General features: G+C 44.1%; 1 protein-coding gene across 2 annotated transcripts in view; it reads left to right on the top strand.

Annotated features, from left to right (window-relative positions):
* Positions 1 to 23,044: 23,044 nt before the first annotated feature.
* Positions 23,045 to 26,026, top strand: part of GPAM (glycerol-3-phosphate acyltransferase, mitochondrial) — a 38,165-nt gene continuing 35,183 nt past the window's right edge. For both annotated transcript variants that reach the window (XM_046654372.1, XM_046654369.1), the window contains exon 1: positions 23,045 to 23,069. In XM_046654372.1, the coding sequence (XP_046510328.1) occupies positions 23,060 to 23,069 (10 nt within the window). In that variant the 5' untranslated portion in view covers positions 23,045 to 23,059. The remainder of the gene's footprint in view (positions 23,070 to 26,026) is intronic.

The following is a 26,026-nucleotide window of genomic DNA, read 5'->3' as shown; positions in this document are numbered from 1 at the left end:
TGGATGAATGGGTAAACAAATTGTGGTACATTCTTACAGTGGAATATTATTCAGCCACAAAGGGGAATGAAGTGACCCCTGGAAGCATTGTGCTAAGTTAAAGAAGTCAGTCACAAAGGCCTCATAGTATAGGATGCCATTTATACGAAATGTCCAGAAAAGGCAAGTCCATGGGAGACACAAAGTAGATTGGTGGTTGCCAGGGGCCGGCAGAGGTAGAGATAGGGAGAAGGATGCGGGATGACAGCTCATGGGAAGGGATTTCTTTTTGGGGTGATGAAATGTTTTAAAATTGATTTCACTAATGGTTGAATAACTGTGAATATGTACTAGAAATCATTGAATTATACACTTAAATGGGTGAACTGTATGATATGTGAATTATATCTTAATGAGGCTGTTACATATTTTTAAAAAGGAGTGGAGTGGAGATATAACTTTGCTTTCCTCTTTTTGCCCCTAGCAGGAGCCCTTCGGGGAGTTCCCTTGCAAAAGCTTTGGCTACACTTGGCCCTCTGACCTGAGTCCACTTCCGTCCACGTGTGCTGGTTTTCTCTTGTTCCCTTTGGACTGGACCAAACCCTCTGTGACAAGCCCCCTGCACTGGCCCCTGCCATTGACTCCACTCTACCAAGGACCTCTTTAATAAACTGTTTCCTGTGCTACAACATCATTTCACGAGGGCAGGAAACTCACCTTGGTGTCTTCCAGTGATTAATGCACTCTCTAATAGAGCAGATGAAAAATAACTATTTGTTGAATGGATGGATGGTTGTTGGGGGAGGTTAGGGTAGGGGTAAGGGGGAATGACTGCTAATGGGAAGGGGTTTCTTTTTGGGATGATAAAATGTCCCAAAGTTGATTCTGCTGATGGCCAAGTGTTATTCACATAATGAAGGGGTTCCCCTCAAGTTCCTTTAAATATTGAGCTCTAATATATTAACACCATTTGAGGGTTTGTTTACATCTCCTCAGGGCCCATAGAACCTTGTAGGGACCTGGCAGAGTTTTTCCATTTAATACTTGCAGCAACTTGGTGAGGAAGGGGCTGAGTGGCATGTTCAAAGTCATAGGTCTAGAAAGATGTAGGGCCATTATTCACTCCCAGGCCTGCTTAGCCCCCAGAACCCCCCACCCCGCTTCATGATACCTCTGTGGTCTAACAGAGCACTGATAGCCTTGCAAGGGGAGGGCAGCTGGGAGGGATGAAAAACACAGAGAAACTCAGTCACTGCCAATTAAGGACCCACAGGGAATGCGTGTAAAGCATCTCCAACACATGAGAGCAAGTCACTAGGGTCTCCACGACCTCTTCAGGGTCACAGTCAACGAGTTGCACATCTGGTGTCAAATATGCTCACCCCTTGGTGACCCAGCCCTGCTCAGCTCCACTCAAGCCTGGCTTCCCAGCAGCAGGGAGAACCTCTTGGTAATGTGGAAGCATCCAGGCTGAGAGCTGGATACCCCATGTGATCACTCAGGATACTCAGCTGCAGGCTCTGGGCCAGGTGCCTCCACTGAGAGTGAGATTCCTGAGCTCAGAGCTTCACTCCCTAGTTAGAAAATCCCCACCAGGCAAAGCCAAGAAGGCACCACCGGCAGCACCATTAAATTATAACAAGCCCTGAAACTCACTCCAGAAGCCTGGGTCTGTTTGTCCTTGAGATCGGAAGGAAGCACGTGATTGGCTGGCCGAACTCGGCCCTGCAGGCCTTATCTCTGGCTGGTTATTATTTGATTAAAGAGGCTTCCTCCTGTGGTGTTTCAAAACTGTGCTGGGAGACTTTGCTGCTGCCTGGGGACTGTTTCTGAGGTTACTATCAGGCACCCAAAGTCCTTCAGTCTCTGGCCATAGAAACGGGCACCCTGAGGAGCTTTTTATTCACCCCACACACAGGCTGGGGCTGTCTTCTCCAGAGTCCTGATCAGCTTTGCTAATCAACTGGTTGGAAATAATTCCTCAAACAACAGACTCAAGGACACAGGTATTAATTATTCTGTATGTGTGTGTCTAATTTCTTAGGATGTCATAACATTAGAATTGGGGTTTGGGTGGGGTGATGGGGCAGCAAAAGTGAAAAACAGAAGAGGCAGAGAAGGTAGAGTAAGGAAGTGGAAGGAAACAGAACTCAGAATCTTGTGATTCTATGAGAAGGCAAAGCCAAGGTGTGAGTTGTTTGCGGCAGAGAGAAGTGTGAGCATGATCCTGATGAAACTTTCACGTCTGCACGCTTTTGCTCCCCATGAAATCCTTCGTGAGGTCTAGCTACTCTCTTGGCCTCCTTGTTAATCTTCCCCCTGGCTCAGAACTCCACAGCCCTGAGACGGTTTTGGATATTTTATGAGAAGTCCAGTTGCTTTAGCTTGAAATATCATTAAATCTGATTTGCAAATGCTCTGCTTGATGACACCCATCCTTGTGATGTTGGCTATAGAGAAGGAAGAGTGGGGCCTAGCACCTCACTTATGAGAATTTGTCTCCCACTCTGTCTTAGGTCTGTGTTTGATGTGCATTGTCCGTTCTCATCCCCATCATATTCCCAATTCAGCAGTGTTTCCGAGCTCTGGTTGGGCTTTATAATGTCAAAGGACGGCCTCACTATGGATAAAGGCTGGGCTCCTTGTGGTGCTAGCAGGAATGAGAATAAAAGAATAGCCTCTATCTTCTCTAGTTGTTTGGTTTGGCTGAAAGTGGATGAAGTGGGGAGGATCTGATGCAAAAACAAGGAAAACGTTTTATTTTGGCACTAAGTGGAAAGAATGCGTTTATGGTAAAGTGGTATTAAAACTGATTTTTTTTTCACCTATGCATTTTAGATTAAGAAAGAACCGAGGCAACTGTATTTCCTTTTTCTAGTCTTGGTGGTTATCTTAATTCCCAAATGTTTCCATCTGTGTTGTCTGAATTCTCAAGTGTTTGCATCTGGGGCCTCCTTGCTTTGTTAGCCGCAGCGGGATGGTATCATGGCTTTGTCCCACAAACATTCCACAGGATGGAGGATGCTTTTTTCTTCTATTTTGTGGTTCCCTGGGAAGTTTTCTCTGCTGAGGCCCCATTGGATCTCCTGAGACTCTTCAGAATAATTGGTCTGAGAAGTTCCTCAAAATGAATCCTGCTTCCCCCTCGTAATTTTAAGGGAAATGCCAAGATGTGCCGGACAAGCCCAGAGCAGGGAGTTAGACTGCCTGGATCTGATTCTTCCGTGTTCTTTCAGGAGCATTTCCTCCCTTTACCATCCTCTGGATGGTCTGGGTCCTGCTTGCCTCTCTGGCCTCCTCCCTCGCCATTCTCCATCTCTGTCCTGCCACATAGACACTCGTCCTTTGCACGTCCCGTGGTCGACCTTATTGCTTCTTATCCTCTCTGCCTGGAGCACTCTCCACCCTGCCCTGCCCCCCATCTGGCCAAGTGAACAGATTGGTTTCTGGGTAAAGTTCCTCTGGTACTAGGTGAGGTCCCCTGGACTTCACCTTACCGGACCACTAAGCATATTGTTTTATGATTACTGATTTCCTCATTCATTGCATCCACTTGACCAGCAGCTCTCTTAAGGCGAGGACCTTGCTCCCAGCCAGGCCCCCAGAGCCTTGCGGTCTCTGACACCCAGTAGACTCTTACTAGTAATAACGGCTGACGTTGTGATGGAGTGCCTGCCACCTGCCCAGCACTGTTCTAAGTGCTTTACCTTCTTAACTTAATCCTTGCAACAAGCCTATGAGTGTCAACCCATTTAGCAGAGGAGGAAACTGTAGGTTAAGAAACAAGTTAACACACTAGATGGTGGACTTCAGAGTCCACGCTTTCTCTCCCATGCCACGTGGGGTGCCACTCTGGTGCTCAATGTGTTGATCAAAACCAAATGAATATCAAGCTAATGGTTGGAATGTGGCAGCTAGCTCTCCCACCTGCTCTGTTGGACCTGTTCACTCAGCTGAGGCTGCTGCACATGAACCGCAGTGCAGGTTGTGGACGAGGCTTTGAGGATACGGCGGTAAGCGGGCATGGACCCGGACCTGAGATGTTTGGGTTCTGAGCTCTGTCCTCTCTATAAAGATCTGCTTTCCCTGTCAGCCTCTTGCCTTACCTTTGTAGCCAGGTTTAACCACTGATGGACTCCCATCTAAAGACAGAGAGGGGTTCCAAATCGGGAATTTGGTCCAGCCTGGAAGGAAGTGTTTAAGGAGACTGACATCAGCTGGATGTTCGCCGTAGATCAGGCACTGTGCTAAGTGCTTTCCCTGGCATATCTCACTTATCCTCCTTGTGAGGTAAGGGGGTCAGCACCATCCTATGTTTCAGAGGAGCAAACTGAGGCTAAGAGAATATAACTAACCTGCCCAAGCTGGTAAGTGCAAGAGCGGAGACAATTTCCGACGTGTCCAGCCTCAAAGCCTGTGCCCTTCCCACTTGCCAGAGGCTTTTGCAGACCCTTAGCTTTGGGCTCACTGCCTCCTGGTGATTGGTCCCCTCTAACACTCCTGTCAGGCAGATATTCCTGTTTGCCTCCGCAGTTGCTGAGTGGGGCCCCTCACTGCTGTGTGGTCCTCAGCCTCATCTTCCCTGCCTGGTCCCTTGACCTAGAATGTGGCCTGGCAAGATGGAGCGCCTGCCTGGGCACTCGGGCTTTAAGCTGCCTCCAGTCTGGAGTGACCCCTAGCCTCTTCTGCTCTCTCAGGGAGTGGTCTTGGGGCATTTGGTTCTAGAACATCACAGCTGGAAAAGCCTAAACCAAGGCCCCCAGCTTAAGGGAATCCGCCAAGTCTGATAATCTTTGTTAGAAAAGAGTGCAGCCTGGGGACAGGCTCATCCAGGTCCACTGCTGCATTTGGCTTTCCCATTTGTTATTTAAATGGTCTGAACCCCACTTTTCTTGTCTGTAAAATGGGTGTTATACTTCTCTCATGGGGTTACTTTGAGAATAGAGATTCTGCATTCAGTAAATATTGGTATGTGCCTGCTGTGCGTGAATCACTGGGATGCAGTGGAGAATGAGGCAGAGAAAGTTCCCTGTCCCGTGGAAGTTACCGCAGAATGGGGCAAGGTGAAAGGCATTAAAAAAAAAAATAATAATCGCACAAATAAATGGGTCATTCCCATCTGTGATGAGAACAAGAATAAAGGACCCAATTTAGATGGGGAGCTAGTCAAGAAAGGCCTCTCTGATGAACCAACAGCACGTGAGCACCTAACACGCCACCTTGACCAGGACACAGTAGCTGCTTGGTACATGCCACCCTGGCCAAGTGCCTGCAACCCTCTGGGACCCAGAGTCTGTGAGTATAAAGTGAGCAGGTGGATGGAAAGATTCCTAAGACTGAGTTGCCTGTCTCTGGTGTTTATGGTTCTCTTGACTCATAGCAAGGTAGAGCCAGATTAAATGAAGGCCTCCTGACTCCCTGTCCAGTACTCTTCTTCCCCAGCTGTCTCTGCTGATGGGGAGAGGCTGGGCCCAAACTCAAGAAAGGCAACAGGAAGAACTGGCTGATTCTGTCTCTTAGAATCTCCATTCTCTAGCACCTCCTTCCTACTCCCCCAGCTGGATCCCAGCATCTTCCATCTCCTGGGGTCACTCCTTTCAGAGAAAGTCCCTGAGCCTCTTCCCAGGGATTGGGGACAGAAAACAAGTTCTATTCTGTGTCCTTTCCCCCCAAGTTCCTACATGTCCAGCCTGGATGATTAACCCACCTGCGGTGGTCATCTCTGGTGGTGAAATATTCTAAGCAAGGCAGGCTGGGTGGGGAGCAGGGAGCTGAGGAATTGGGGATGGGCTCGTCATCTTCCTTGGCTGCCCATGAGTACTCCCAAGGCTGCCCCCTTCCCACCCACTCGGCCTCCTCTCAGGAGCACCATGTTCCTTTTGCACTGCACACAGGGTCTTTTAGTAAGCTCTCTGGCCAGGCCATTAGTGACAGCTCCTGTAAAGAGCTGGTTAGCATTTTTTCCAGACAAAGCCAGAAGCTCTGGGAGGTGATGGGAAGCCTAAGCCTGCAGAGAGTGGTGAAAGGAAATGATCAGTCCCAGGCTCCTGAAAGAATGGTGATGTCAGCATCTTTAATTCTTTCCCACCTTCCCCGTGGGGGACCCTGCTCCCTTGACCTCTGGAGGCATATCAATTCTCTCTCCATCTCTTCTTCCCAACCTGGGGCTCACTCTTGCCTTGCTTTCAGCTATCTATTAGCCAATCCCCACCTATTGCTTGCTGGCCACAGGGCTTAGTGGGACCTCTCAGGGACATCAGTGTTTTAGCCAGTGACTCCTGAAGGGAGCAATCATGGTAGGAAGGTAGGCAGCAGGGTTGATACTTCAAGGCACACAACTGTCTTCACCTGAATTCAGGATTTGAAAACCCCTGTTTGGTGGGAGAGTCATGGAGGATTGGATGTTGAGACAGGAACAGAGAGGCCATTCAGTAAACAATATGCTAGACCAAGAGCAATTCCAACGAGACTTTGAATAACAAGTTGTACCCCAAGGCAAATTCCCCCTAATAGGTCATACGAGGAAAATGGCAGGATATTTGCAATGGGAAGCCCATCTTGACCATTCACTTCCCAGAACCCACAGCCTTGCTAATCCCACCAAGGTGGAGCCCGGTTCTCCAGCCATGAGCAGCATTTCAGATATATAATGGGGCTCCTAGTTGTCATGCTGAGCCAGCGCTAATGAAAACACCCCATCATTGCTCCTGGGCTCTCAAGCAGCAGGGGACAGGAGCGCTGCATGTCTCCCCCTCCCCCCCACCACCTCAGTGCACTTAGTGAGCTTTGCATTTGGCATTCACCCAGTGCCCCATGGGGCTGGTGGGAACTTTAGCTGAGGCTGGCTCTGTGTATTGGGCTTCAACATGCTGCCAGGAATCAAGCTGGCTAAAAAACCACCCAACATGAGTCTTGAAAGAAAGCAACATCCATTTTCCTGTGGGCTGGACTTTCTCTGCAGGGAAGGGGTGGTTGCTGTGGAGCTCAACCCTGGGGGCTGCTTGTGACAATGTGGCTGACCTTTTCTTTGAGTTAATTCCTAAAAGTGACTATAAGGAACAAGGGCCTGGGAAAGTTGAAAACCTTGGGACTGAGAGCTCTTCTGGGACTGGGCAATGGGAAATCCAGGGGCACGAAGCAGCAAGCAGGCAGGAGGCTGGCTGCTCTCCACCCAACCTTGCTCCTGTTCAGACAGCCACAGGGACAATGGGAGAGGAGATGGGCCTTTGCTTAGCAGTCCCCTGGCACCTCCCTGGGGAAGCAGCAGTCCTGACCCCCATCACGTAGGATGGAGGTGGAGCCCCCTCTACTATACCAGCCAGAAATGGCACACATGATTGGGTAACAGAAAATGTGCCTTCTAATCCTCAGATTGTTTGGGTCCATGAGGCAGCACTGTGTGTCCCTGGTGCTTTGCCATTGTTCCTTTGAATGCCCCCTTGCTATGCCACCAGCCCTCCCCCACATCTAATTAGCTCTGTGACTCAGGGCAACAAGGCACAGTTACTGCTCTCAAGGAACTCAAAGCCCAGTGGAAGAGACGGATAATTAAACAGGCAAGTTAGTGTAGCATTACAGCATAGAGAGTGCCACCAGAGAGCAGAGTGGCTGATTCTAAGGGCAACTCCTATCCCCCTAATTTTACCCCCTCACCCCTCCCTGTCCTTGCCCAAGAATACCTTCTCCATTCAAGCTGGGTCTCAAACCTAATTCTCCAGCTAACTCCAGTGGCTACTCATAGCACCCACATTCCTGATTGCAGATGGGTGCTGGTTTGCGCTGTTTCCTCCAGTCTAGGGTGATGTAAAAACTAAGGACAAAGCAGCAACTCTTTAATATAGCTGCAGTATTCAATTCGAGGAACTTCCTCTTGTTCTGAGAGTTTATCCCTTCTTCCTGTTGGGATGTTAAAACATTCCTTCTTTTATCAAATGATGGTGTTTGTAGATTTCCAATTTATGTTGAGTTTTACATTATGATTAGGCAGAATAAAAAAAAGTTAGCATTCCTTTGTTTACTGCACTGTCATAACTCAAAGCCTGGGAAGCATTGCCCCACAATCTGCTCATCACTGAGGTTAACACCCATGTCCAAATGCAAGAAGGAGGCCCTGGAGTGTCTTTCTTAGTGTCTGATTTCCCAGTCTGGAGCAGAGTGGCAGAGCTGATGTATTCAAATTCTACTCACTTCCCCAAGACACTTAGCTGGCTGTGGCAGCCAAACCGTTAAGTAGACACTACTGTTTTCTTGGCGTCCCAGGCTCCTGTATGTTTAATGCCTTGAGTATCCAGTTTCTGGGCCAAACTCATGAAAATCTAAAGGGGAATTATCCATCTCAAAAAGCAGTTGCAATGGAAATAAAAGCCCTTAGTACTCAGTGTTATCAAGATGTTTAATTTTTCATTGAAATTTCAAGATAAAAGTTGATCTTCAGTGTTGTGTTAACCCAGATCTCCAGCTTCCGCTGAGATCCAGTTTAGAGCCTGCTAGAAAAGATGCCAGTACCCTGGTTTGGGGTAACCTTTTAGGGGCTCTTCATCCACTTAAGTTAGGGGATTTTGGGGTTAAAGGATCTACTCTGGTTGAATGAAGTCCCATACTGCATCTGGTTATCCCGTCATTTTAGATATGGTCCAGAGCATTGGAAGTCCCCCATGTAGCTTGATGGATAGAAGAAAATGTCCATCAGGCAAACTAAGTCCCAAAATGTAAATGGTAAAGTCCAAGTTCTTGGTCTGTAGTTGAACGTTTCTGTGTTAAAAGTTGTTTAAAATAGTGAGTCACGCTAGGCTTAGATATTTAGCTGTAAGGAGAGCTTTGTTTTATCCATTTTGCAGTGTTGGCCTTGCTCTACGATGGCAATTGCAAAGGAGACTCTGTTTGGACTGAGTGTTTATCGAGGTCAAGGATATGCCTTGTGCATGACATTGGTGGACACACTCTTCTCCTTCTGCCCGTCTCTCCCCTGAGACCCAACACATCTCTTGGCACATAGGAGGCCAAAAAGTTGTCATTGGTGACAATGATAATGCAAATGACTAATATGTTTTGAAGAGAATAAATTTCTGTCGATTTCTACCTTGACCCAATATGACCACTTAATCATTAATATTTTTAACTTGCCTATTTAATTATTAAAAGAAAATTCTTTCTTTGACTTGCTAATTGCATTTTGGTTTGCAACCCTAAAAAAATGAAGGAGTGGGAGTGTGAAGCTGGTGGGCAGCAACGGCCTCCGAGGGAGCACTCTGTGTTCCAAGTCTGAGTCTCTTTGTTCTCTGGAACCTTCCCTGGCTGCTTATTCAGGGGATGATTCAGACTGAGGAGCAACTGGCTTGGTCCACTTGAACTTACATAACTATGTTTGGCTTGCCTGGGCTATTGGGCCAACACAGTCTTTCCCAATGAACCCATACCTCTCATAGCAGACAGCCCTCTGGCTGGTTAGCAGCTGGAGGTCTGGCAAGAACATTGTAGGAGGCTTCAGGGGATATTTCTCATCACAGCTTTGCCATCAACTGGTTATATGACCCTGGCCAAGTCTCTCAGTCTCACTGGGTCATGGTTTCCTCATCTGTAAAACATGTTGGATTGGATCAGAATTTCTCAACCTTGGCACTATTGACATTAAGGGTCAGATAATATTTTTTTGTGGTGGGGTTGTCCTGTGCATTGTAGGATGTTTAGCAACATCCTGGTCTCTACCCACTAGATGCCAGTAGTATTTCTCCCTTCTTTTTTGACAACCAAAAATATCTCCAGACATTTCCAAATGTCTTCCAGGGGGCAAAATCACTCCTAGTTGAGAACTACTGGATCAAACGATATTTACCTCAGTTTGAGAAACCACATTCAGAGTTGTTAATTCATCCTGTTTTATTTGAGTTCCTACTATATGCTAGGCACTATATTAGGTTTTGCAGCCTAAATATTTTTTACAGATATTCTTTTGAGAAAGTGTCATCTACTTCATGAAAATCTGAATTAGAAGTAGGATGGTGTCTACATAGGCATTGAAGTAGAGTGGAAAAAAGAAATGGAATCCCTGTTTAGATTCTTACTAGCCTCGTCTGTAAAACATCAACTTTACATCTTGACAAGACCTAATGCTCATTGTATATAAAAGCACCCACACCCTAGTAGACATTCAATAGTTAAACTCCCTCCCTTTTTCTCTTCCAACCCGGGAGGGTATCAGATATGTACAAACCATTAACTTTATGCCTTGCCCTGCTATCTCCAGGAGTCTACCCTTCTCCCACCATGTGTCCCCACTCTCCTCCCTGGTCAGGCCAGCACTGATATGTCCTCTTAAAAATCTCCAATTGTTTGTTTCAAGGAGAACCTTCAGACCTCTTGTATCACCAGATTGTTGACTTGGTGCATCCTTGAATGGGTTGCCTCTCGCTAGGAAAGAAAAAGATTCTTCAGTGACCAGAGATTTGCAGACACCATTTTTTCAAGTTTCCTTGTGCATGGAAATGACAATAACGGATGGAGGACAAGGGAATTCCTGCTATGTGAGTTATCAGCACTGGTCCTCCTGATTGGGCCATGGGTTTTATCAGCTCTCCAGGGTCCTAAGTGTCTCAAGGGCAAAGACTGCGCACTGGACATGCAAGGCAGCTCCTGCACCATCTCCTTCAGGGAAGACATCTTGGTATTTAGTAGCCTGACTTGGCGAGTGGCACCACGGTGCTGTAATAAGGAATTCAGGGCAAGGGAGTTTAAATCTGCATTTTCCTCTCAAGTCAGACCCTGACCAGGGGCTATAGGGCACATGAAGACAGTGCAGTTCTTGAAAAAAAAAAAGTAGCTTCAGGCTCAAATCCCAGCTTTGCCACTTACCCTCCCACCCTCTGTTTGGCCTTGGGAAATTATGTCACCTCCCTGAACCTCAGTTGTCATATCTATGAACTCTGTGATCATAAGGCTCCCTTCTCATAGGGAGGTTGGTGAGAATTAAGTAATAGAATGCATGGAAAGCATATGGCACAATCCTGGTAAATACAAAGTGCTCAATAGGGACTTTTTTTTTTTTTGCTGAGGAAGGTTAGCCCTGAGCTAACATCTGTGCTAGTCTTCCTCTACTTTATATGTGGGTAGCTGCCACAGCATGGCTGATGAGTGGTGTAGGTCCATGCCCAGGATCCCGGCCCATGAACCAGGCTGCCGAAGTAGAGTGCGCTGAACTTAACCATTAGGCCATGGGGCTGGCCCCAGAACTCACTTTTATTAATAATATGAATCATCTTTAATAGAAACTATAAACAATAATAAATAAACAGATATTAAACAGACAACAAAAAGATGGACATTGGGGTGGATGAAAAGTATGAGATTGACTTATCCTGTTATTGATAAGAAAACAGGCTCAGGAAGGGGACTCGAGGGGAAGGGGTGCCCAGGACCTCATTGCTGGTGAATGGCTGAGCTGGGATAGATCTGGCATCTCTAGATTCCCCTTCAGATGTTGCTTCTACCACGCTGGGATGCTTTCCTGTGTTAGAGGAAAAAAATATTCAACAACACTCGTTAAACAGGGTAAGGCAGACTTTATTCAGGACCACTGTGATAGCAATAGGGACCATCGCAATGTGGTTTTGCAGTGGAGGAGAGAGATTGGGCTCAACTCCGAATACAGCGTGGGCGAGTGGGAATTTCTATCCAGGGAGCAGGGTGAGGTGGGGGTCAGTGGATGATGGAAGATTACTAAGAGGAAACATCAGGAGTAAGGGAGATTCTGGCTAAGCTGACCTAACAAGATTCTTTGCTGAAGAAAGACTAGGGTCGTCAGATGTCACCTGGGAGATGGGTGGAGGATGAGGGACCCAATCAGATATGAAAGGTGGGGGTGCAGTTAAACTGATTTAGCAGAGTTCTTGCGCAAACTGGATTTTACAAGGAAGTGCACAGATCGGCCGAGGGGAAAGTTCAGGAGCCTGACAAAAGTTTGAATCTTTGTCACCTGCTCAAACATTGAAAGCCCTTGTTTAGAAAATTGCATACAAGTTGAGGAAAATGAGTCTATCGGTTTAAGAACCTCGTGCTGTTTACAAAGGGAATCTTTCCTGGAGGCTGTTTCCAGAGGGATTCTTTCTCCAGGGTACGAGAGAAATGAATATTTTGTCTAATGTGTTTCTGATGACCTAGGGCTGCCGAGTGCCTAGAGGAGGCCTCCCCGCTGGGCTCTGGCCCACACCAGCCTGCCGCTCATGCACAGACAAGCACTACAGAAGCCAGCGCCTTTGTCCCTCCATCTCCCACCTGCTTAAAGTTCAGTCCTTGCCTCCCCGCCCAGACCCCGGGGACTGGTGAGTTGGTCGTTTGTTTTAGTGCTGATACTCAGTCCCAAGAGCCACACGGAATGACTGAACGGCTGAGCACAAATAATGTTCATCTTCCCAGGGAGGCTGCGAGAGACTTCTCTGGGCTGGTTCAGACCTGAGATTCATATCTTGTCTTTCACCTCTTGCCAAGAACTCATATGTTTGCTGGAGAAGGAAAGACTAAAGTTTTCAGGCTCAACAGTTGAAAGAGGAAGAATTCTAACAGTCAGAGTGACTCAGTACGCTTTGTCCTTCGATTAGTTGGGGCCTGCTTGGGATGGAAGTTTATGTGGGTCTGTTCAGGTGTTGGCAGGTGAAACAGTGTATAATTACAATACGAATCGAACTTTGGTTAAATGGAATAAATTATTCGAATTAAACTTGACTGTAGTCTTAAGTGATGGTCATAATTCAGTCAATTTGCCTATTTTCCTTTTAACAACTGTTTATCCACCTGCTGTCTTATTCAAACAGAGCTCACTATGCACAAGCACACATTTTAATGCTTTTCTTTTACTCCCTTCCTCATTTTTTAACCTCCTTCTAGCATAGCATATATGGAATGATGATTTAAAGGAGGGATCTGCAAATTATGGCCCCTGAGCCAAATCCTGCCTAAGACTTGTTTTGTAAATAAAGTTTTATGGGCACACTGCCTCATCCATTTGTTTATGTATTATCTAGGGCCACTTTCAAACTACTACAATGATGAGTAGTTGCCACGGAGACCATATGGCCTGCAAAGGCTTAAATATTTACTATCTGGTCCTTCATGGAAAAAGTGTGCTGACCTGTGGATTTAGTGTGAGTGTGGGAGTCAAACATGCCTAGGTACAAATCAGGTCTCCATTACTTGCTAGCTTTGATGTTGGAAAAGCTGCATAACCTCTCTGAAACCTACTGTGGACCATGGGGATAATAGATAAATACCTCACTTGGAGGGTTGCTGTGAAAACTCTGAGACAGTATTTGTAAAAAACCTACAGCCCTGTGCCTGGCATGGAGTAAGTGCTCAATAAATGGTAGCTATTAGGATGATGGTTCATTCCTTTAGCCAACAAATGTTTATCTAGTGCTTTCTCTGTGCTAAGCCTGGGGGCTCCAACAGTGATCAAGACAGGTCCCCCGCTGTCATGGAGCTCACTTTCTAATGGGGAAGACAGACAATATAAAGAAAACAAGTCAACAGATTATTTTCAGATAGTGGTAAGTGCTCTAAAGAAACTAGGATGATATAAAAGAAAGTGACAAGGCAGGGGACAGAAGCTTGCTAATGGGCTAAGACCAAAACGTTAAGAATGAGTCAGCCATGCAGATACCTAGAGAGGGAATGTTCCTGGCAGAGGGGACAATGAATACAGAGGCCTTGAGCCAGGGAAGAGCTTGAGATGATCCAAGAACAGAGAGATGGCCTTGGGGACTGGGGCAGAGGGCAGGAGGGAGGGGGAGATGATAAAGGACAAGAGTGCAGAGGTCAGCAGGGGTAAGAGCTTGTCAACATTTGCAGACCCTGAGAAGGTGTTTGGCTTTTAGAGCCAGGGGTACAATATGAGACCATAATGGGGCAGAAGTGTAAGCGGGTCCTTGGTCTCATTCTATGACCTCTGTTGTAAACATATTATTCTTTCTCTCTGGCATTTGTACTATTGGAAGCAGGAGATGAGTAAGGACCTAATCGAAGTGGCAGCTTTTGGTTGTGGCAAGCCCATCACACCACCCCAGCTGGACACAGCCACCTCACTCAGGCTTTTCTCCTCAGAGTACCCCTGACTCACCCGAAAGATCTTGTCGCAGATGACATTACTTCTTGGAAATCGTTCCTTCTCAGGAGCCTTTAATGCTTCCCCAGGTGGAGCACTTAAGGTGAAAATCAGTTAACGTAATCTTAAAACCCTCTAATAAATTTCCAGCAACATAAGACCACCAGATAATCATTTTGTCCCCCGGGGTCACTCAGAATTCACAGCTTAGTTCCCATAATTAGCATTTCTTTTGTGTCTGAATCATTGAATGGGCGTGAAAAGACCCAGTGAAAATATTTTACCTCTTTGAGGCTTCAAAGAAAGCTTTGGATACAATCAGTTACTCAAACTGCCTCCAGAGGTCCTAATAATAACAGCCCCACAGGACTGCCCAGTTTCCAAGCTCTGCTGCATAGTCGGCTCAGCCAAAGGTAAAAGTATACTTTTAGTCTATCTACCTTTATCCATTTTGGAGGATGACTCCTCCTCCTCCTCTTGTCCTCCACTTCATCATCATCTCCATCTTCATCAAAACCCTTTATTGGAAAGTACTTAGCTGGCCAAAGTAATGCATACTTCCTTTACAATGTACAAATGTGTGTTTCTGTCTTCTCTTGCTTTAGACATTGTTAAAAGAACAAGATCCAAATGTGGCTATCTTCCAAGTCATGCTTTCAAACACTGATTCTTAATCTGGGGTCCGTGAATGACCTTGGAGGGAATTACGGACCCTCTGAAATTGAATACGAACTTCAACATGTACAGTTTTTCTTGGGAGAGTGTCTGGAGTTTCATCAGATTCTCAAAGTCTTCCCTGACTCCAAAAAGTTAGGAACTACTGCTTTAAAGACTTTACTGACTCAATCCATAGTGTAATTATCAAAGGAAAACACTACACAAATTTGTAACTGGAAAAAGAAAACTTGTTGGGATTGGAGCTAGGAAAGATTGTGATTCCCAAAGATCACATTTTTCAGGTGCAACCTCTGAAAGCAGGTGGGATCGATACCTGGGTCAAATGAGGCCTTCTTTTAGAGGATTAGTCATTTTCCTAGGAACTCTTAGGATAACTGCAAACATTACGTAGTGCCCACTATGTGCCGTGCACTGTCCCAGTGCTTTACATATTTTAACTCTTAATCCTCATGACAACTCTATAAAGTAGGAACTATTATTAGCCTTGTTTTACAGATGGGGAAAATGAGGCACAGATTAAAACCATAGATTGAGTTTACATTCAACATTCCAAGACCTTTCACAGTTCTGGATAATTTAGTTTGTCAAACTGTAATTAAGGACTCAGAATAATGATCATTTTGGATGTGTCTGAATGGCAGCCATGTTGTAATCTTAAAGCACATGCCTAATTGATAACATGATTTCTATAGGCACCACCTCTGGTTCTGTGAGCAAGAGCAGATTGCAGATCACACACAAAGGAGAGCCAGCTGACTATTCTGCTTAATTAGAATTTGGCAAAGAGTCGCTGTGGTTTATAAAATGGGGTTATGGACCAAGTAGATAATTTTATTATTGTAACTATTATCACCACTAAAAAATTCATGTTGTGTACATAAGGCATGCCATACTCTGTAGAGCTTAAAGTTAACTAAACCTTATCTCTGGGAGGTTAACATTTCATTCATTCCAGGATTTGATCAATTGATGAGACTTTAGATACAATTCCCCCTCTACCAAGATTATATTCATTCAACAGTTAATGAGCACGTGACCTGGGAATTTAGATGGACTACCGCCTAAGACCATTACTTATAAATAACCTAGAGAAAAACCAACATTATGGATGTGAAGGTTTGTTTACTCCTATCTATATCCGATGATGGTTACTAGGAATCCTACACTTGCATGTATGCTAAATTTACATATGTGTTCCAGTGATTTATGGAAGTGAAGTTGGAACCATGGACCAGCATTGAGAGCCTTTGAAAAAAAGTTAACTATAAAATAATTTGATAAAGGGGGAAAATGTTTTACTATTTTCTAAGCAGAACTGATTGTGCAACAGAAAGAGGCGAGGTATAAATCACCCTAAATGAGTGAAGGGTTGGACTTGATGACCTGCCTAGTCAGCAGTGTAACAAAGTGGGGCTAGAAGAGGGGACTGCATCCCATGACCCTGGATTATGAAAAGACTCTTCTCTAACATCTTACTTTCATGTGGGAGATCAGCATTGTAATAAATTCCAAATATTTTATGGAATAATATGGCAATGATTGTCAGTTAAGAAAGATTTGGTGAAAACCACAGTCAATTGTATTATGCTTATTCAGACTCTGCTTTATACCATGTAATTTAGATAACTGGAAACTGGGTTGAAAACACTCTTCGGAAAGGTTTTCTTTTGGGAAATCTGCAAATGAAGAGCTAAAGACAGTTCCCAGGAGTATGCTTAGAATACCCAAGAGAAGAAATTTTCCAAAAGAAAATCTTAGTGCTTCTATGTCCCCAAAAGGAATAAAACTAAATTTCTTTAGAAGTATTCTGAAAATGAGCCTTAGCTGAACTTAGATTGATCTTCCTCCCAATTCGACTTCAATGAGGTTCTAGCTTATTTTGGACTCATTAGAAAAAGAATAATCTAAATGCAAAGCAGTTCTGCTCCCCCTTGCTGTCTTCGTGAAATTTTTTTTCTGTTTTTGACAGAGACTGATTCTGAGGGAGATAAAAATAAGTATGTCTCCAGCCATTCCTAGCTTTCCCTTTCAACTATTTTCAAATTCCTTCCTCCAAGTGTACTGGGGACGTGTGTTTGCCTGCTAGCCTCTGCTTTGCCTTGTTCTCAATTGTGGCTTCTCTTCCATGGTGGGCCACCGCCCACTGTGTTGCCAGTTAACACTGGAGATCTGGGTCCCTATTCTCCCATGTAGTTATATTGTTCCCTCTACTCTGGCCCAAGGAGTGGCCTGAGGGGAGTAATGGAAAATCTGCTTTTTACCTCCCTATTAAGCTTGAATACACGCCTTCTCCAAGACCTGTAAAGTCCTGAGCCCACAAAACTATGGTTCATGGATCCCTCCTTGAATACTTCTATTCCTAGAGCTGTTGTTGTCCAGGACTGTTGACAATTCACACTCTCCCTTATTAATTCTAAGTTAATCGTGCCTTCTATTTAGACATTCAACAAATAGACTGTGAACATCTGTTTTGTGCAAGGCACTGTTAGGTGCTAGAAATACAGAGGAAGGGAATGGGAGAAGTCAAGAATGGCAATTAAGAGGGAGAAGCAGACATTAAATGACTAATTCTACAATTAAGCATTCAATGATAATTGTGATAAGTCCCATGGGGGGAAGCATATGACAAGGGGCCTGACTTAGTCTGAGGATCGATAAAGGTTTTTATGAGGAGTTGAGATTTGAGGCATGAGAAAAAGAGAAAATGGGGATTATGGGAAAGACCACTCCTGGCAGAGGAAGCAGTTTGTGCAAGGGAAGAGCTGAGCCTTTTGTAAGGAACTGAAATAAAGCCAGGGTGGCCAAAGTTGGAGAGAGAAAGGGCGAGTGGGGGGAGAAGAGGGTGGAGACATTAGCAAGGGGGGACCGTGCCAGGCATTAGAGGCTGTGTTAAAGACTTTAGTCTTTGTCCTAAAAACTATAAGGAATAATTGAAAAGATTTGAAGCAGGTGGAGTGGGGATCAGGAAGAGAAATGGGGGTGTTTCACATGGTCAGTGTTGCATTTTCAAATGTTCATTCTGGCTCACATGTGGGATGTTTGGGGGCGGGGGGATTGGTGAGTGGGAAGCAGACATGAAGTCCAGGTAGTAAGGTGTTATGTCTCCCAGGGAAGAAGGTGGTGGCCTGGATTAGGCCAGTGCAGGTAGAGAGGGAGGTAAATGGATGATGGGTTTAAAGCTATTTAGAGGGTCAAATTGCTAGAAGTTAAAGTTGGATTGGATGTGAGAAGTTAAGAATGACTCCTAGGTTCCTAGTCTGCTAAGGAGAGAGATAGGGTAAGAATGAAAGAGGGCTTTGAGCCAGCAAAAGATGCCAAGGAAAAACATTCAGGTGGGTGGAAAGAAATCCAGGAGAGCATGGGGTTGTGAAAGCCGAGAAAAGGTTTTGCTCCTTACACCAAGAGCTTGAAATTGCTCAACAAGCCGTCAGTACCCAACAATCTGACATCAGGTTATACAACAGTAGAAAAGTTCTAGGTAAGTCTGGGCAGGTAATATCTAGTCTGCTTTAGGATCCCTCTTCCAGAAGACAAGATGCTTTGTTTCCAGCCAGCTTCTCAGCTCCACAAACCACCTTAGACAGGATCTTCCAAGAACCAACAGTGATTTTCAGGGGAGAGATCTTAAGCAATATTTAGGAACAACAGTTTTTCCTAAAAGACATGTTGTCTTCAGAGATGCAACTCTGGGCATGACAAAAACAAACTTTCATGATATCACGTAGGGTAGTCTGGCCTGTTAGAAGGTCCTAAATGTCTTCATTCCGGATTGGGACCTTTGCTTTATCCAGCCCACCAGAAGGTTCACTGAGGTTGTTCTGATAGTCACTGGGGCTGTTCATAAATGTTTAGTTACCTTGTTTGTAATGGTAGGATTACAATTCTTCATCTACCTTGTCTATATGATACTTTGACTAATGAAATGGGAACAGAGGTAATGTGTGAATTCAGAGCCAGTGCATGGTTCCCCACACTCTTTCCCAGCCTCAGCAACCAAGGAAACAAGCTGGAGCCTTCCTCAGTGACCTTTATGAACAGAGCCTCTATAATACCCTGCAGTTTACATGTAGCACAGGCAAGAAAGACACCTTGTTGTCTTAAGACTATGAGACATTTGCTACTGTATCATAACCCAGCCCATCCTGACTGATACAGGGACACTCTGCCCAGAACAAAGTAACCTTAAGGGTTCATATGATTTCCAAAGATTTTAGGACAAATTCTTTGCTAGGATTCAAGCTCAAAAGAACAGGATCATTCTTTTGTCCCCAGAGTCTTTGCAAGAAGAGACTAATATCTATATGTATATAAGAAGAGACTAACATATACATAGCAACTATAATAATAGCTACCATTTAGTAAATCTTACCATGTGTCAGGCACCGTGCTAATTATCTTGTATACATTATTCGATTTTACCTCAAAATAATGCAATAAGTGGACATTAGCAAATCTACACCAAAGTGAGAGAAGTGGGGCTCAGAGAGGTTAAATAACTTGCCCAGTGTCACACAGCTAGTAAGTGGCAGAACCAAGACTGGAACCCAGGTTGTTTGGCTCCAAGGTCCTTGCAGAACTCTCAGACATCCTGCTAGAAGGACTCAGGGTTAGTCCACTGATGTCCCAATGAGCAGCTGAGTTCTTAAGCCAGCCCCATCTGAGTATCTTCATAGAGTGGGGTTTAACATTAAGGTATGCTTTCGGACCTGGGATCTGACTACCCTAACTACCAGCTTTCGCCTAAGCTGGCTGACAGATACATCAGTTACATTTTTGGGCGCTAGAATTAAGTAGATCTGAATTCAAATCAGGGTTCTGCCATGTACCAGATTCACCTAACTTCTCCCTATGCCTCAGTTTCCCCATATGAAAAATGGGGGGTAATAATAGTTCCTAGCTCATGGGCTATGGGGAGGATAGGCCCCTCTATTTGTATGTTTGCCCTCAGACCCACTCCCCATCCTTCCCAAGGACACTCTGCCTCTTGGCGGAGGCGGGGCGGGGGGTGGTGCCTGCAAACTCATTCCTTAGGCTCCCTTGCAGTTTGCTTCAGCCAATGGGAGAGCTTGGCAGGAGATGGGAGGGCAGAAAGAGGGAAAGGCCAGGGAGGGTGGCATCTCCAGCAGTGGCAGCTCTGTGGTTTTGGCTCCTCCTAGGCACCCTCTCTCTCCTTGGTCCCAGCTGTTGTCTAGGTGGCTCTGGCTCCTGGCTCTGTGTACACCTTGCTTTGTCACTCCTGCCCTAGGGAGGGTAGTGATCTTCCATTGTTGCTAATCTCTGGCCTGCCTCACTGTCCCTTTTCACCCTTTCAGCTCTTCCAAGTCTCTTCTAGGAAAAATTCTGTATGAAGTCCCACTCCAGGCTGTCTGGCATGGGCTCTGTTTTCCAGACAGTGCCATGACTGATACAGAGGATTGTTTGCGATATGAAGTACTTAGAACAGTGCTTGGCACATATTAAGTAGTCAATAAATGATATCTTACAACATGTACTAACTTTCCTTGTACCCAGATTCTCTGCTGCCAGTTTGCCCCAGGCAGGTCCCTGCCTACATTATAGCTCCTGAGTCCCTGGCCATTTCTCCTCCTTCCAGGTTGTCCGAGTCCATAGACCTGGACTTCTGTTTTGATTCATCCTTCTCTAATCTTTACCAAGTAATGGGTATGTGAATTCCTCCATGACACTGATGACCCATGTCACAATTTTATTTTTAATTTTCCAAACTTCTTACTATGGCTTAAAGAGCCCTGCTTTACCTGGCCCCTCTGGCTTCCCAACCCCTCCCTCTGCCACTTTTCCCCTTTGTCCACTCCAGCCCATACTGGCCCTTGATCAGTTCTCTCGGCCAAGCTCTGTCCTCCCTCTGGGCTTTGGCTGGTATCGTTACCTCTTCTTGGAAAGGTCTTTTCTGGGCTCCCTTCATGGCCAGGTCCTTCTCACACCCAGCCTCAGTGTAGCTGCCCCTCCCTTAGAGAGGCCCTCCATGACCCCCTTATCTAATGTCACTCACCTCGGATATTCTCTGTGACAGATGCTATATAGATCTTCATGGCACTCTTCACAATTGGTTGTGATCTTTATGCATTTACTTGTTTATTACTTTCTCCCTACTGTCTGCCTCCCAATGTGCCATAGGCCATTAGACTACTAATTCTACATGGAGAGGATCTAAGTGTGACATCCTCACCTGTGTATCCTCTGTGCCTAAAAAAGATGCTTGGCACAAAATGGGCTCTCAGTCACTGTGTTATGGATGAATGGATGTTGAATTAATCTTTCTCTAACTGCTCATACCAAGGGTCCCTAGAAGTCCAACGGTGATCATTTTTGGGATTGTCCTGCTCTCCCTCACCCTGGCACTTGCATTGGGCAGAAAGCCTGAAAGCAGAGGCCCTGGCTCGGTTCAGCCTGGTCTCCTTCACCATTGTTCCCTGCCCAGGCCCTGCGTGGTGCCTAAAGCTCCATTCTCTCCACAACACCCTCAGCCACTGGGACCTTCACTGAGCCTCCCAAGACGCTAGACGCACTCTTCACAGTCCTCCCACCTGCACCCTCCTTCTGAAGACTTGCCGCCTCAGATCTGAACCACAATCAGAACCCTAACCCTTAGCCCTGTCTCAGTACCTGGGCCATCCTAGCTTCTATCCCCTTCTCAGACAACCTCTCCTTCTCACATAACCCAGCTTGATTCTACAGGAAAAACAAAGGCCCGTTTAAGTTTTGTCTTCTTGGTGACCAACCCCAGTCAATAGTTTCTCATTTTTTGATTCTCTGTAACAAAAAGGCTGTTAATTGTAATTACTCAGCCTCCCTCGAAAGCTTAGGGAATGTCAGGATTTAAAGAGCCTGGCTATACTCCTGGGAGAAGGAAAAAAAATACCTTTCATTTCTTAAGAATGAACTAACAGTTGGGGGAAAAACCTGACTTAGGAGTTAGTTTCTTAATTACCCTGCTCTGCTAGTTATCCTATCCAGCGCCCCAGTTCTCTAGCACCGGTGCCCTGCCCTGAGGCACAGCTCGTGGCTGGAAGGCTGGAATCCAACCTAGTTCCTGCTGCCCTTCCCTCCTGAGGTGTGTGGGGCGTGGAACCTCCTCGTGTAGCCCATCAGGTAGGAGATGCCAGGAGGGATCTCCCAGAAGCCTGACTGCCTTTTGTTTGGCTTATTTGAAATTTTTAGCTTGATCTACTGATGAAGCAGTTTTCATTTTCAGTCAAGTCCTTATTTTGCCACGGATATGGTGAAAGTGAGTGAGAGGGGTTCCATTCTCTTCTGGCCTACTGGACTTTCTACATGGCTGGCTCTAAGGTCACTTCCATTGCCATCCCCCAGCGTGATTCACTGGCGGGGACTATTTCTCAACTCTCTCTCACTTTTCCCCCCATATGTTGAGTTATTCCAGCAGCCAGAACTGTGCTAAAAATTAAATATGAGTCAGGAATGCATTTGTCTGCAAGTAACTGAAAACAAGATTATGGTAGCTTAAACAGATTCAACAAAATCCAGACGTGTGCGATTGGTGGTGTTGGGTTTGGACATTAAGTTACGGAGAAAATGGGGGCGGGGGGAGTGAAAAAGCAGCAGTGCCAACTGTGTCTGTTCCCTTTTACTTGGAAAGAAAAGCCTCTCCAGAAATCCTCAATTTTGACTTTCTCTTAGGTCTCATTGCCCAGAACTGGGTCACGTGACCATCTTGCCTGCAGGGACAGTTAGAATATTAGAGGACAAGATGACAGCAATGAGCTTGGATCCCTTGATTCATTCTTTTCTCAGACCTGGGCAAGAGATCACCCTGAACAAAATCGGGCTTCTGACAGCCAGGATGTGGGAAAGAAGAAATAATGGGTAGGCAGGTGTCAGTACCTGCTCCAACTCAATTAGGCAAATTCTAGAAGCCAAAGGCTAATGAACTTGATGCCGATGTTTTGAAACTTTTTGGAAACAATTGTTAAAAAGGAGTTGTTTAAGTCTCCTAGACTGGAAGCTCTAAAAGAGGAGGTACTGAGCCATCTTGTTCATTGCTGTAACTACAAGAGGCGCATACAGTAGGTGTTTTATGAGTATTTACTGGATAAGTGAGCAAAAGGAATCTGGAGAAAAGTAGATGATGAGAGCAGCGTGGATTCCGTAAGGATAAGTTAGGCCAAACTTACTTTATTTCCTTTATTGATAGAATAATTGTTATCTTTGAGATTGGGGCACGTCATAGATATTTTATCATTAGATTTTGGCAATTCAGTTGACAATCTTCCTCATAGTAGTCTTTCAGAGAAATTCTTCTATACATAAGGGGATCCGTAGCAACTTGAACAAATGTACCCAGGTAAGTTTTGATCAGTGAATCTGGGTCAGTCTGGAGGGAAGCCTGTTGAACAGGGAGTAGTAGGAAGGTGGCAGGAGTTATTAGCAAGAAAATGAGTTTTAGTAAGAGAAAGGCTTAGGTTCAAATCTATTCTCTGCTACCTTCCATCTGGATGATTTTGGCAACTTCTTTAATTTCTCTGAGCTTCATTTTTCTTTTCTGTAAATTGAAGATTATAACACTTTGCAGAATCATTAGGGGAATGAGTCATGTTAAGACATTTGCAGGTATGCCAATGGGTAGGATGACAAAAAAAAAAAGTAAAACTATCTTGAAAGACTGAAAAGCGAAAAATGGACAAAACAAAATATAATGCAATGTGCACACAGATAGACCAGCATCACTTTTACAAATGCAGGATGGGGAAAGCCTGGCTTTTCTGAAGCTTCTTTGCTAGTACAATTGATGGAACCAGCTTTTTACAGAATCTAACCAGACACCCTCTATGGAGGCATGGACTCGAACATCTTGAAATACCACCCTGAAAACAAAAGGCAACTAGTCGGGTAATGGAAAGGCTGGATTACTGCATATGTAGAATCTGCAGTGATGTTACTTTTCTCATCCCAGATATCAATAATGTGTGTCGTCTTTTTCTTTTTTCCTTATCAATCTGCCTAGAGGCTTATCAATTTTATTGATCTCCACGAACCAACTTTCGGTTTCAATGATTTTCTCCATCATTTTTCTGTTTTCTATTTCATTGAGTTTTGTCCTTTATTATTTCTTGTTTTTTCTTTTTGTTGCTTACTTTGGGTTTAATTTGCTCTTTTTAAGGTTGAAGCTGAGATCAAGGATTTGAGACCTTTCTTCTTTTCCAATATAGATGTTTTACTGCTATAAATTTCTCACTAAGTACTGCTTTAGCTACATCCCTCAAATTATGACATATTGTTTTCATCATCATTCAGTTCAAAGTACTTTCTAATTTGCTTTCTTATTTCTCTTTTAAACCGTGTTTTTTTTCTTAGAAGTGTGTTAGTTTCCAAATATTTGGGGATTTTCCAGATTCTTTCAAGTTACTGATTTCTAGTTTCCATGGTCCTCAGAGTATGTATAATGTTGTTTATGATTTGAATACTTATAAATCTATTGGGACTTGATTTATGGCTCAGAATATGTTCTTTTTTGGTAATTGTTCTATATGCACTTGAAAAGAATTGATATTCTCCTGTTGCTGGGTGTAGCGTTCTTTAAGTAGTTAGGCCAAGTTGCTTGTGGTATTGTACAAGCCTTGTATTTCTTTACTGATTTTCTGCCTACTTGCTCTGACAGTTATTGAGAGGGGGGTGTTGAAATTGCTGTTTATAGTTGTGGATTTTTCTATTTCTCCTTGTAATTTTATCAATTTTTGATTGATATATTTGGAAACTCTGTATTAGATGCATCAATGTTTAGAATTGTTTTTCCTTTTGATAGATCGACTCCTTTATCATTATGAAATGATTGTCTTTATTTCTGGTAATATTTTTTGTATTGAAAATTACTTTGATATTAATATAATCACCTATATTTCTTTTGGTTAACTTTAGCATTACGTATATTGTTTTTCAATCTTTGACTTTTAACTTATTTAGCTTTACATTTAAAGTGTTTTTTTTTTTAAGAGGTGGCATATAGTTAGTTCTTGCTTTTTTCTCTAGTCTGACTCTCCTTGCCTTTTAATTGGGGTGATTACTTACATGCTCAGATTTAAATCGACCATCTTGCTCTGTGTTTTCTGTTTATCCTATGTCTTTTTTGTTTCCTTTCTCCTCAGTTACTGCTGCCTTTTGGATTCAGTGAGTGTTTTTTTTTTTTAATAATTCTACTTTATTTTCTTTTTTGCTGTCTTAGCTATAGTTCTTTGTTTTGCTTTTATAGTAGTTGCTTTGGGACTTAGCATAAACTTCTTTAACTTGTTACAGTTTACCTTCAAGTATATTAGACTATTTTATTGTTTGTATAAGAATATTACCACAGAAAACTTTCCCCTTTCTAGACATTGTGCTGTTGTTGTCATACATTTTATTTCTACATATGTAATACCCTCCCAAAATATTATTTTTATTTTTGCATTAAGCGATTATCTTTTAAAAGAGTTTTAAAAACAAGAAAAACTTTTATTTACCTACATATGATTTCTTGAGCTCTTAATTCCTTTGAGTAGATTGATTTCCATCTGATTATATTTTCTTTCTACCTCAAGGACTTTGTTTTAACATTTCTTGTCACAAGTAGTCTGCTGGTGATGAATTCTTTCAGCTTTACATGTCAGATCATGTCTTTATTTTATCTTCTTTTTGAAATATATATATTTGGGGGAGGAAGTCTAGATTGACAATTTTTTCTTTCAGTACTGCTGAAAGATGCTGCTTCACTGTCTTCTTGTTTGCAAATTTCTGATGCAAAGTCTGCTGCCAGTCTTATCTTTTTTTTTTGCTAAGGTAACATCTATTGCCAATCTCCCTCTTTTTTTTTTTTTCTTTTTGCTGGAGGACGATTAGCCCTGAGTTAACATCTGTGCCAGTCTTCCTCTATTTTGTATGTGGGTCATTGCTACAGCGTGGCTGACAAGTGGTGTAAGTCTGCATCTGGGATCCGAACCCATGAACCTGGGCTGCTGAAGTGAAGCATGCTGAACTAAACCGCTACTCCATCTTTGTTACTCTGCACACTAACGTCTTCTTTTTCTCTGATTAATTTTAAGATTTTCACTTTATCACTGGTTTTAAGCAATGTAACTGTGCTGTTCCTTGGTAAAGTTTCTTTCATGTTTCTACTTACAGTTGGTTGAGCTTCTGGGATTTGTGAATTTCTAGTTTTTATCAAATTTGGAAAGTTTTCAGCCAATATTTCTTCAAATATTTTTTTCTGTCCTCTCTGACCCCTCCTGACTCTCATGTTTCTCCTTTCCTTCAGGGACTTCAATTGCATGA

This window comes from Equus quagga, chromosome 2, assembly GCF_021613505.1.
Source record: "Equus quagga isolate Etosha38 chromosome 2, UCLA_HA_Equagga_1.0, whole genome shotgun sequence".
NCBI lineage: Eukaryota > Metazoa > Chordata > Mammalia > Perissodactyla > Equidae > Equus > Equus quagga.
This window is presented reverse-complemented; position numbering and strand designations above follow the sequence as displayed.